Here is a 12,500-nt window from a genome sequence, read left to right as displayed (position 1 = left end):
ACGCGACACGACACGACACAACACACGACGCGACACGACACAACGCGACACACGACGCGACACACGACGCGACACGACACGACACACGACGCGACACGACACGACACAACACGACACGCGACGCGACGCGACATGACACGACACACGACGCGACGCGACGTGACACGACACAACGCGACACGACACGACACAACACGACACACGACGCGACACGACACGACACGACACACGACACGACACAAGACAAGACAAGACAAGACAAGACAAGACACAATGTGTCAGTCGTTGTTAGCTTCAGTTTGACGTCTTTCCACTGGAAGTGATATTAGACGAAAAAAAAAACCACCAGCAAAAAACAAACAAACAAACACCCAAAAAAACATGGGGGTAGGGTTTGGGGGAGGGGGAGGGGTGAAAGTGTGTGTATGTGTGGAGGGTGAATAGGGAGAGACAACGCTAGGGAAAATGGAAACTTTATAAACGCCAACATCAAACAACTATAACAACTATAACAAATGTCCTGCAGGGCATATGCTATACTTATTCTCTTTTGCGTCAAACGTATGTGTGCTAGCAGTCGTCAAGTATTACGTCTTTCCACTCAATGTAACATCAAATGGTCATCTTTCTGTATGTTTGTATGGTTCTCTCACTCGGCTTATATCACAGATTGACATAAGTTTACATCTGGGCCAAAGCAAAGTGAGAGCTGTATTATCAATGGTTTCTCCAGTCAATGCGAAACCATTTACAGCTTAGTCTTTTGTGAAGGACTATGACTCTTAAACTAGGAGGCAAAATTGCACTGGCTCTTAGTGCTGCAGCCTTGTGGGCTAGTTTGCCTTTGGGAACCAACCCAGCGCCGACTGTCCTAAAACCCTCTTGGCCGAGAGAGTGGGGATGTAACTTTGGCAAGACACTCTCCACTACAATCAAATTCTAGCCCAGATAGTTAGGACAGCAGTTGCCTCCTCTGCTGTTCTGATGGTCATAGTCGGACACGGGCTGACTATCATATATATATATGGTTCTCTTTTGCTGTTGTGGGAATGGGGAGGTAAATTTCAATTTCCGTAATTCTTGTTATGATTTTGGAGTCAGGAAATGAATACCACCCTCAACATGTTAGTTCATTCGGAATAAAATCAGCAGATTAAATTTTTTTAAAATGAATTAGCAATTAGTTGAAACAAATTAGCAGCAATTTTAGTGTCTCAGGGAGGTGTCACTGCGTGCAGACAAATCCATATATGCTACGCCATATCTTCAGGCAGATGCCTGACCAGCAGCATAACCCGGGCCTAGAGTGCATGAATATATATTTGCATACTTATCAGAGCGGATTTCTTCTCAAGTGGACAACATTTTTTGTTACCATGGGTTCTTTTTTAATGCGCCAAGTGCTTGCAGCACACGGGACCTCGGTTTATCGTCTCACCCGAATGATCAGTTTGAATTTCCAGTCAAACCTGGGAGAAAGGGCGAGAGCGAGATTCGAACCCAGACCTCACGGACACTGAATGTGGCAGATGGGCGTCTTATCCACTCTGCCACCTTCCTCCTAGCGACAGCAACGAGATTTCAAACAAAGAGCGAGCCCTCTTTTTTTGGGGGATTATTTGAGACAACGCGCAGTATTAGCATATGTTTAGCGCAGAACGTTGGACTGCGTGCAGTGAGTATTCGCAACATAAAGTTAAATGTTTGACCTTTCAGTTGTTCTGGTAAATCGCTGTTAAAAGCCCAGCTTTGCGAGCCATCCTTTGTCACAGCTCCAACCGCTACGGGGTCGTAATGAGACCATGATTATTATGCCTGAGCGGGTTTAAAAAACCCCCCCAAAAAAAACAAAAACAAAACAACAACAGTACTCTGGTTTTACGATGTTGTATAAGGTTGTCTCAGTATCGACACACTTTGGAGGACAAAGGATTCATCTGACGGCTTGCAAATCCCCGGGGAGTTAGTGGTCAACGGAAACCCCCTTTGTACGCTGCTACTCTCTGTCGTTGTCCGCACCCCTTGTTCCCGTTCCTGCGTGATCCGGATTGTGAGACTCCGTAATCTACCGCTGCTGTTTTCTCTGTGTCTACACTTTCATACTGGGAATAAAAAATCTCCTCGTACCCTGCTAGCGTCTGTCGTCCGTACTCCTGTCCATGTTCTCAAAACTCGCCTTTTCCCTCAGCAATAAGTTCAATTGTGGCAGGTCCATTTCCTTTGCGTTAGCTGTGCTTGACTATGTCTGTATGCATATGTATGTGTACATAACTACATGCATGTATATGAATGTGTATTGTGTGTGCGTGTGTTTATGTAAGTTTGTGCCTGCCTATGTGTGCGTATGTGTTAGGGTAGCTGTTAGATACACATGTATGTTAAAATGTATGTATGCAGCGTGTGTGTGTGTGTGTGTGTGTGTGTGTGTGTGTGTGTGTGTGTGTGTGTGTGTGTGTGTGTGTGTGTAGTCACATTTTGGTGTGTGTATGTAACATAGATGTAATGTTTTATGTTAACAAAAGCGTTTTTGTAAAGCACCTAGAGCAGATTTCTGGATAGTGTGCTATATAAGTATTCATTATTATTATGTTTCTGCGTTTTCCGGATTGAAAGGCTCCATAATCGACCGCCTCGCTCTTTCTCTGTATCCACGTCCACACTTGACTATCTTTTATACTTGGTACGATCTCCTGCTTCGGTCAAATCCATGCACTCGGTTCTGTCAAGTCTGACCTGATGATGATAATATACTGTACATTTATACAGCGCCTCCCCTCCAGTTGCCCAGTTCAACGTTCGGCTTATAATATTAGAGATTGACATCAGCCGACGGGCGCAATAGCCGAATAGTTAAAGCGTTGGACTTGAGGGTCCCGGGTTCGATTCACGGTGACGGCGCCTGGTGGGTAAAGGGTGGAGATTTTTTACTATCTCCCAGGTCAACATATGTGCAGACCTGCTAGTGCCTGAACCCCCTTCGTGTGTATATGCAAGCAGAAGATCAAATACGCACGTTAAAGATCCTGTAATCCATGTCAGCGTTCGGTGGGTTATAGAAACAAGAACATACCCAGCATGCACACCCGCGGAAACGGAGTATGGCTGCCTACATGGCGGGGTAAAAACGGTCATACACGTGAAAGCCCACTCGTGTGCATACGAGTGAACGCAGAAGAAGAAGAAGAAGACATCAGCCAACAGCAGCGTGAGAGCTGTATGATCAGTGGTGTCTCCTCAGCAGTGGGAAGTCATTTGCCGCTGAACCAGTGCTCACCAGTGATTAGGGCTTGAGGTCGCATTACGGCAGTGTGTTGTATGCTTTCTTCTTTAGCCTTTTTTTTTCTCTCCTTCTTCTCAAGGCCTGACTAAGCGCGTTGGGTTACGCTGCTGGTCAGGCATCTGCTTGGCAGATGTGGTGTAGCGTATATGGATTTGTCCGAACGCAGTGACGCCTCCTTGAGCTACTGAAACTGAAACTGAAACTGCTGAGCACACCCCAGAGACCAAACCGCCCCTGCCCGCAGACAGATGAGGACAATGCCTCTCCAGACACAGTCATACGGTCTTGTGTGCTTGCAGGAGGAAAAGAAAGAACGAAAACGCAGATGACAGTATGCAACACTGGAAGAAAAGAGACAGTCAAACAGAAGAAGGAATAGACGAAAGATATGTGAGATGGAAAGAGAAGAGAGAGAGAGAGGGTGAGCGAGGGAGAGAGAGGGGGGGGGAAGGGAGAGAGAGAGAGGGGAGGGCATACATCAGGGGAAAGAGCGAGCAAGGGAGAGAGAGTGGGGCAGAGAGGGGGGGGGAGAGAGCGAGAGCGAGTTGAGAAGGAGAGAGAGAGAGGGGAAGGAGAGAAAGAAGGGGATATAGAGAGATGAGGGAAAGAGCGAGCAAGGGAGAGAGAGAGTGGGGGCAGAGAGAGGGGGGAGCGAGAGCGAGTTGGGAAGGAGAGAGAGAGGGGGGGAAGGAGAGAAAGAAAGGGATATAGAGAGAGATGAGGGAAAAGAGCGAGCAAGAGAGAGAGTGGGGGCAGAGAGAGGGGGAGGGAAGAGAGTGAGAGCGAGTTGAGAAGGAGAGAGGGGTGGGGGGGAGGAGAGAAAGAAGGGGATATTGAGAGAGATGAGGGGAAAGAGCCAGCAAGGGAGAGAGTATGGACAGAGATTTAACCAGGAATTGAGGAAACGAAACAACTTTTGTGATTTAACCAGTCATGAGATAAGCAGATAAAGTGGCCCCCCTCTCTTTCTCTCCCAAATGGCATGAACAAAAAAAGCCTCCAAAGTCGGTGATCTAAAATCGAAAACGAAACATGAAATAATTACCGAGAAATCATGAACATGATAATAACTGACGCTCCAAACATTGCAGCCAACTGGAGAACACACACACACACACACACACACACACACACACACACACATCACGCACGCACGCATGCACTCACGCACGCACTCACACACACACACACATCGCGCGCGCGCGCGCACACACACACACACACACACACACACACACAGATTGATGGATGGAGAGAGAGAGTGGAGAAAAGAGAATACACGCACGCACACACATCACGCACACACACACACACAGATTGATGGATGGAGAGAGAGAGAGAGATCGGAGAAAAGAGAACACACACACACACACACACACACACACACACACACACACACACACACACACACACACAGATTGATAGATGGAGAGAGAGAGAGAACACATACACACGGATTGATGGATGGAGACAGACAGAGACAGAGAGAGAAACGGATACAGAGAGAGCTGCAGGGAAACAGACAGACAGACAGGCAGAAGAGAAGCAACAGCTCCACACCCTCAAGCATCTCCGCGTCGTGTGTCGACTCCGTGCAGGGACACACAACCCTAGGCGTCCACTGACCCCGAGATACAAATATTATAGGGGACATGACAGAGCATCACCCGGACAGAACGTCACCAGAGGCCAGAGTGTGAGTGAGTAACGGGGGTACCGCCAGTCGTCGTGTGTATCGACGACCTATTGCCTTGCACTCTCTAAGGTCAGGTTGTATTAGGGCTTGTGTTGGTGGTGGTGGGTTGTTGTTTGCTGGAAGTTTAGTTGCTCCAGGGAGGGGGAGGGGAGTGGAGTCCTGCATTCCTAGTCCTCTCATTTCTCACCCCCAGCTGGAAGTTTCGTTGCTGGAGGGTGGGGGACAGGTTTAGGGAGGGGGAAGGTGGGGGGGAGTCGTGCATTCATTGGTCTTTCTTTCCTTCCCCCACGCCCCCCCCCCCCCCCCAGCTGAAAGTTTCGTTGCTGGAAGGGTGCTGGTGGTGGAGGAGTGGGTGGTGGTGGTGGTGGGGAGGGGGTTGGTCGTGCATTCATACCCCTCTCTTTTCCTCTACCCTCACCCCACCCCTCCAACCATACACAGGGTGAGAAAAAAAAATACGACGGAAACAAACAACTCCTCTCCCTCTCTCCTTATCACCCTCCTCCACGCCCCCCCACCCCCCAATGCCTCCCATACCCCCCAGCACACCAACGCCGGCGTATATCTTTCTCCGTATCCTCCGCACATTTCTCCCACCACCCCCACACCACCACTACTTCCACCTCTCTCCATATATGGGGCGACAAAACATCGACAGGAAAAAAAACAAACCCCCCTCCTATCCTCGTCCCCCACCCAAGTCTCTAGCCCCCCCCCCTTCCCTCCCGACTGACATCTGCCACTGGGCGCTCATCATTCGTTTCCTGTGTCATATCCTCCCTCCCTCCCTCACTCACACGAGTAACATTTTCGTGTGAGACAGTTTTATTTGCCCCGCCATGTAAATAGCCATACTCAGTTCTTGGTGGTGCGCATGTTGGGTATGTTCTTGATTCCAAAGCCCACCGTACGCTGACATGGGTTACAGGATCTCTGACGTGCGTGTTTGATCTTCTGCATGTGTATACAAACGAAGAGAGGTGGGCGTGGGTACAGGCACTAGCAGGTCTGCACATATGTCGACCTGGGAGATCGGAAAAATGTCCACCTTTAACACATCATGTGCGGCTAGGATCGAACTCGTGGGAAACTAGGGCGAGAATCCAACACTTAACCACTTGACCACGGAACCCATATATATGGCATCAAAAACGATGATGGGAACGGCCCACAGCATTGAACGTCTTTGACCACCGGACGACTACTGCTGGGCATCTGTCCAGATCTTCTTCTGCGTTCACTCGTATGCACACGAGTGGGCTTTTACGTGAATGACCGTTTTTACCCCGCCATGTAGGCAGCCATACTTCGTTTTCGGGGGTGTGCATGCTGGGTATGTTCTTGTTTCCATAATCCACCGAACGCTGACATGGATTACAGGATCTTTAACGTGCGTATGTGATCTTCTGCTTGCATATACACACGAAGGGGGTTCAGGCACTAGCAGGTCTGCACATATGTTGACCTGGGAGATCGTAAAAATCTCCACCCTTTACCCACCAGGCGCCGTCACCGTGATTCGAACCCGGGACCCTCAGATTGACAGTCCAACGCTTTAACCACTCGGCTGTTGCGCCCGTCGTCTGTCCAGATCAACTTTACCTTTTTAAGGGTTCATTGCCGATAGGTCGTTAAACTCAACTCTACCCAGATGATGGGAATAAACAGTCCATTTTTCAATCTCCTCCCTATGCCCCCCCCCCTCCCTTCTTTCCTGTATCTCTCCTTGGCCTCCTGCGATACACCTACCCCCCCCCTCATCCCCCCACCACCACACACACCCTGATAACCCCTCTTTACATCGAGCGACAAAAATATGAGAGGACCAAACATCCCACCCCATCAGCCTCCCCACCCCAGTATCCCTTCTGTTTCTTTCTCTGTAACCTCTGGCGATTCTTGCCAAAGCCCTCCAAGTTGTTTTTGTCTGTCTGCTGTTGGCGTCATCTTCATCACAAAGGTCAGAATGTGTACCGATCCAGCACCACACACACACACACAGCGCGCGCGCGCGTAAAAGACATATATCGGCCGAATGCCATACCCAGATAACTAATGTTACAAGAAGACACGCACGAAATTTGCCCATGACTGTTTTTTTCCCCATGGTCAAATTGATATGGATATATACGTACACACACACACACACACACACACACACACACACACACACACACACAGATCTATCCATTGTCTAGACCAACCTTTAATTACTGCACGTGCAGCGCGATAATTTTAATGTCAGTGGCCTGACCCCCATTCTCCCTGGGGAAGAGTCTGACGGCGACACCAAGCAATGCGGCATATTCCTGGGGCTGTTTTGACGTGCAGCCTCTTTCTGTCTCTGTCTGTCTGTCTGTCTGTGTGTGTGTGTGTGTGCGTGTGTCCGCAGTAAACTTTACCTTATTCATTTTCCCTGGAAATTCTTAGTCTGATGAAACCAGATTTTCACTTGACTATTAATAGGCAAGAACGAGTTATTTCCACACATTCTATTTATAATGATAATGCACTTCTAGGAAGGTCGCATAAATCTTAAAGTCGAAATGTTTACACAGTCAGGTTACTGTTACATTGCTTGTGTTTTTTTGTATTATGAAACTTAGCACTTTGTCGTGGCATACTCAGACACTCATTTATAACAGTTGTTTCATCATTGTCCGTTCACATTGGAACTTCTTTTTCTTAGTACGGAAGTAACATCGGCGCACGCGTCGAAATTCTGCTCTGCAGTTGGACGTTAATAGTCGAATGGTTAAAGCGCTGGACTTTCAATCTGGGGGTCCCGGGATCGAATCTCGGTGCACCTGATGGGTAAAGGGTGGAGATTTTTCCGATCTCCCAGGTCAACATACGTGCAGACCTGCTAGTGCCCGAACCCCCTTCGTGTGTATGCGCACGCAGAAGATCAAATACGCACGTTAAAGACCCTGTAATCCACGTCAGCGTTCGGTGGGTTATGGAAGCAAGAATATACCCAGCATGCACACCCCGAAAACGGAGTATGGCTGCCTACATGGCGGGGTAAATAAATAGAAACGGTCATACACGTAAAATGTTACATGTCTGTTAGAGTGTGTATGCGTGTGCGTCTGAAATCTGTTTGACACAGGAAGCGAATGATGAACGCCCAGTGGCAGCCGTCAGTCGGCTCTACCCAGGTAGGCAGCCTGTTGTGCAAATGACCCCGTGTATGTAAAGCGCTTAGAGCTTGGTCTCTGACCGAGGATAGGCGCTATGTAAGTATCCACATCAATCGATCAATATGCGATGGGAAAAAATTTTTCTGAAAAGGATCTCACTCATTCCGAACATTACATTTAAGATATGACTCTGGGCATTGAAAGGCTTTTGAATTGTACACTCAGTGTGGAGTTCTTACATTATCAACGCTCACCCAAGTGGTCTTTTTCGGAAAATACGACAGCGTAGACAATTTTATGAATATTCAGTAGTTCGCACGTGTGATTGTTAGCAGTAACATTGAAAGGAAGCAAAGGATTCCGCTAGATTTATTCAGATTATGATTTATGCATAAGTCTCATCACTTTGCTGCGTAATGTCCGTGAATTACTATCAAACTCAGCATATGATCTTGCTTTTTGCCTGGAACTTGGTTTTCGAAGGAGGCTACACTTTGCTCGAACTACGCATGCACGTTTGATGAGTTTTTTTTTTTTTCCAGTGTCAGTATCCGTTCAAAACAAAATGTTCACAATCACTTTGAGAGATTTCACAGCATGTGTTTCGCGGATTTTCACAATGGCATGCCATACATTTTGCGTTCATGCTTGACATGTAGAGGAAATGGTGTGTCGAAGTCGGAAAGTCTGGTTGTACACAGGGACATTTTTTGGAACTCAGACAGATCTATATTATGATCGTAAAATAATGTAATTTGGGCCTACAGCAAAGTGAGAGCTGTATGATCAGTGTTTTCTTCATTACAATGGGAAGTTATTTACAGCTTAGTCTTTTGTGAAGGACTATGACCCTCAAACTAGGCGGCAAGACTGCATTGGATTTTAGTGCTGCAGCTTGGGGGCTGGTTGGCCTTTGGGAGCCATCTCAACGCCGACTGTCCTAAAACCCTATTGGCCGAGAGAGTGGGGATGTAACTTGGGCGAGACACTCTCCACTATAATCAAACTCTAGCCCAGATAGTCGGGACAGAAGTTGCCTCCTCTGCTGTTCTGATGGTCAGAGTCGGACACGACTGACTATCATACAGTAAAAAAAATGTAACGTCGAACGATATGGGCTGCTTAACATGGACTTGTTCTGTTTCCACCGATCAACTTTCGTTTTGATAAACACTCATTTCCGATGCAGACTTCCGGTGTTTTTACCGTTTTTGTTGTTGTGAAGCAGGAATCACGCGTGAGCTGTGAAGGCTTTGCCCTTCGTTGTTGATGTTTTGGTGAAATGTTGGATGTTTACCCAAACGAAGCTCATTTCGATTAGCAGTTTTGTGAACAGTGCGCAGTGGACGTCGCTGTGAACTGGTCCTGAGTTTTGTTGAAGTCTTGTGAGTGTCTGTAGTGCATTGTTGAGCTTTCACGAGGGTGCAGTCACAGCCTGGATTCTCGTACACTGATAGGTCTTCACGATGACGTCTTACCACAGAGGGGAGTCGGGGTGGAGGTGTGGGGGGGCAGAGAGGGGGGGGAGAAAGAGGCTAAAGATGGGGGTGAGGGAATAAGAGAGGAGGATAGAGGGGAGATGTGGGGTGGGTGATGGGACGGAGTTACAACGAACGAACAAACTTTTTTTTTTAACGAGGAAAGTGTGACAACTGTACATTCTTCTTCTTCTTTTACACCCAGCCCTCAGGGTGATGAGAAAATGTTCACAAAAATAACAAGGGGCTGTGGAAGAACGGACATGGCATTCAGGCATACTGAACTACATACACAAGCATATTCCTGTACACCATCACAATACTACACAGCCAGGCACAAAGAGAGTGGTGGAGGTAGATAGTGAGGGAGGGACAGACAGGCAGACAGTGTATTGTTTCGAAAGTTAACGTTTTCTTCGTACTCCCAGTCCAGCCAATGCTGAAGGGTACGGATACGGATATTTTATTCATTATAGACCATTTTATTCAATATAGACCATGGCCCCCTCATGAAAGGTGGTGTAAACAAGTATGTCGAAGGTATCAACAAACAACACATTTACTATACAAATAAACACACAGTTATTCAGTTTAACTCACACAGTACGGCCAGTCCTCTCTTCTCCTCTACACAGACCCCTCGGATGTCCAGTGGGTGTCTGAATGACCCAACCTTTAGCTTCCGTCGTCAGAATTGTGGTATTCTTTGTCAACATTCACGTCTTCAGTATAAGAGCCTTCCGCTTGCAATATTTTGATGATGGTAACTGGGGTGAAACGCTGTAAACGTCGTCTCTTTCGCCGTTCGTATGGAGAGAGTTAATCAGTTTATGATTGAAGGCCAACTTCTCACTTTGAAAGGTTTGTATCAGTAAATTGCTAGTTGCTTTAATAACGGATTCCTCAGGGGATGATGATAACATAGACCATCTAAACATGGACAGTTGCCTATAATATATGGAGTGATGGCCTAGAGGTAACGCGTCCGCCTAGGAAGCGAGAGAATCTGAGCGCGCTGGTTCGAATCACGGCTCAGCCGCCGATATTTTCTCCCCCTCCACTAGACCTTGAGTGGTGGTCTGGACGCTAGTCATTCGGATGAGACGATAAACCGAGGTTCCATGTGCAGCATGAACTTAGCGCACGTAAAAGAACCCACGGCAACAAAAGGGTTGTTCCTGACAAAATTCTGTAGAAAAATCCACTTCGATAGGAAAAAAACAAAACTGCACGCAGGAAAAAAAAAGAAAGAAAAAAGGTGGCGCTGTAGTGTAGCGACGCGCTCTCCCTGGGAGAGCAGCCCGAATTTCACGCAGACAAATCTGTTGTGATAAAAAGAAATACAAATAGTTCGGATGAATCAAGTGATTTCTGAGTTCTTTTGCTGAAGAGTGAAACTAAACAACAAAGTGAATGGGATCCCGCTAATGGTAAAAGTACCCGGTAAACGCGCACCCTCATACCTCAGGGTGGAATTTGTACAAAGTGGGGATTAGCGCTATTAAGGGAGTTTACAGTACAATACTTTGAAACAAAGAAATCACAAGTCACGCGCACTTCCAACGGTAGGGTGGAATTTGTACAAAGTGGGGATTAGCGCTATAAAGTGAGTTTACAGTACTTTGAAACAAAGAATCACACCAAGTCCAGTGATAACACCGAGAGACAGAACACACGTTTCTTCAAGTGACGATTACGAATTAAACAAAGAGTTGGCGCTAGCTCTCTCCATACGAACGGCGAAAGAGACGACGTTAACAGCGTTTCACCCCAATTACCACCATCAAAATATTGCAGGTGGAAGGCTCTTATACTGAAGAGGTGTTTGTTGACAAAGAATACCACAATTCTGACGACGGAAACTAACGGTTGGGTCATTCAGACACCCACTGGACATCCGAGGGGTCTGTGTAGAGGAGAAGAGAGGACTGGCCGTACTGAGTGAGCTAGAAAGCGAGTTTTCTGTACTTTGAAACAAAGAATCACAAGTCCAATGATTTCACCGAGAAACCGAGCAATTCACGTTTCTTAACTCACTCAGTACGGCCAGTCCTCTCTTCTCCTCTACACAACCCCTCGGATGTCCAGTGGGTGTCTGAATGACCCAACCTTTAGCTTCTGTCGCCAGAATTGTGGGATTCTTTGTCAACATTCACCTCTTCAGTATAAGAGCGTTTCGCTTGCAATATTTTGATGATGGTAATTGGGGTGAAACGCTGTTAACGTCGTCTCTTTCGCCGTTCGTATGGAGAGAGTTAAAGTGACGATTTCAACCTGAATACGGAATCTTCTGGTGTTTTCTTTTTTCAGGCGAGCAGCATGAACGCTCGGATTGGCTATCCCGAATTTATCACTGAACCTGTTCAGCTGGACAGGAAATATGATGGGGTGAGTGTGCGTGTGCGTGATTGTGTTTGTGTCTGTGTGTCAGTTTGTTTGTTTTGTTTTTGTCCGTGTCTGTATGTGTGTCTGTGTGTTGTTTCATTTGACATTTATTGCATCATGGAAAGAGTACGAATAAATGAAATGAAAATTTAACAAAACATGTTTGTTTTTATGTTGACGTTTTTTTTTGTCTGTGCACGTAGTCTGTTAGTGTTACCTGTGTTGATGTCAGGGCTTTCCCAGTACAAATAGTACCCTCCCCGTTCACCAGTATTTTTCTCTGGTAAAGCCGCGAACAGTTTTAGACACGGATCGGAAAATAAATACACCCGTTCTGTTATATGGATGTGAAATATGGAGATATCAAAATATTGACGTTTTAGAAAAAAACTGCAAATGAAGTTTTTGGAAACACTTTTCCATTTACATCGAAACACAATGGTGAAGTATGCTACTTGAAGAAACGGGTATATTTTTCGAAACACAACGTGATATAGGCTGCTTGGTGAAACGGGTAT

General features: G+C 46.8%; 1 protein-coding gene across 1 annotated transcript in view; it reads left to right on the top strand.

The window, feature by feature from the left end:
• Positions 1–12,500, top strand: part of LOC143302061 (neprilysin-1-like) — a 57,513-nt gene that overhangs the window by 21,847 nt on the left and 23,166 nt on the right. The window contains exon 11 of the mRNA XM_076616560.1: positions 11,908–11,985. Coding sequence (XP_076472675.1) covers positions 11,908–11,985 — 78 coding nt within the window. The remainder of the gene's footprint in view (positions 1–11,907; positions 11,986–12,500) is intronic.

This window comes from Babylonia areolata, chromosome 28, assembly GCF_041734735.1.
Source record: "Babylonia areolata isolate BAREFJ2019XMU chromosome 28, ASM4173473v1, whole genome shotgun sequence".
Classification (NCBI taxonomy): domain Eukaryota; kingdom Metazoa; phylum Mollusca; class Gastropoda; order Neogastropoda; family Buccinidae; genus Babylonia; species Babylonia areolata.
Note: the sequence above shows the minus strand (reverse complement) of the source record. Positions and strands in the feature narration are given on the sequence as shown.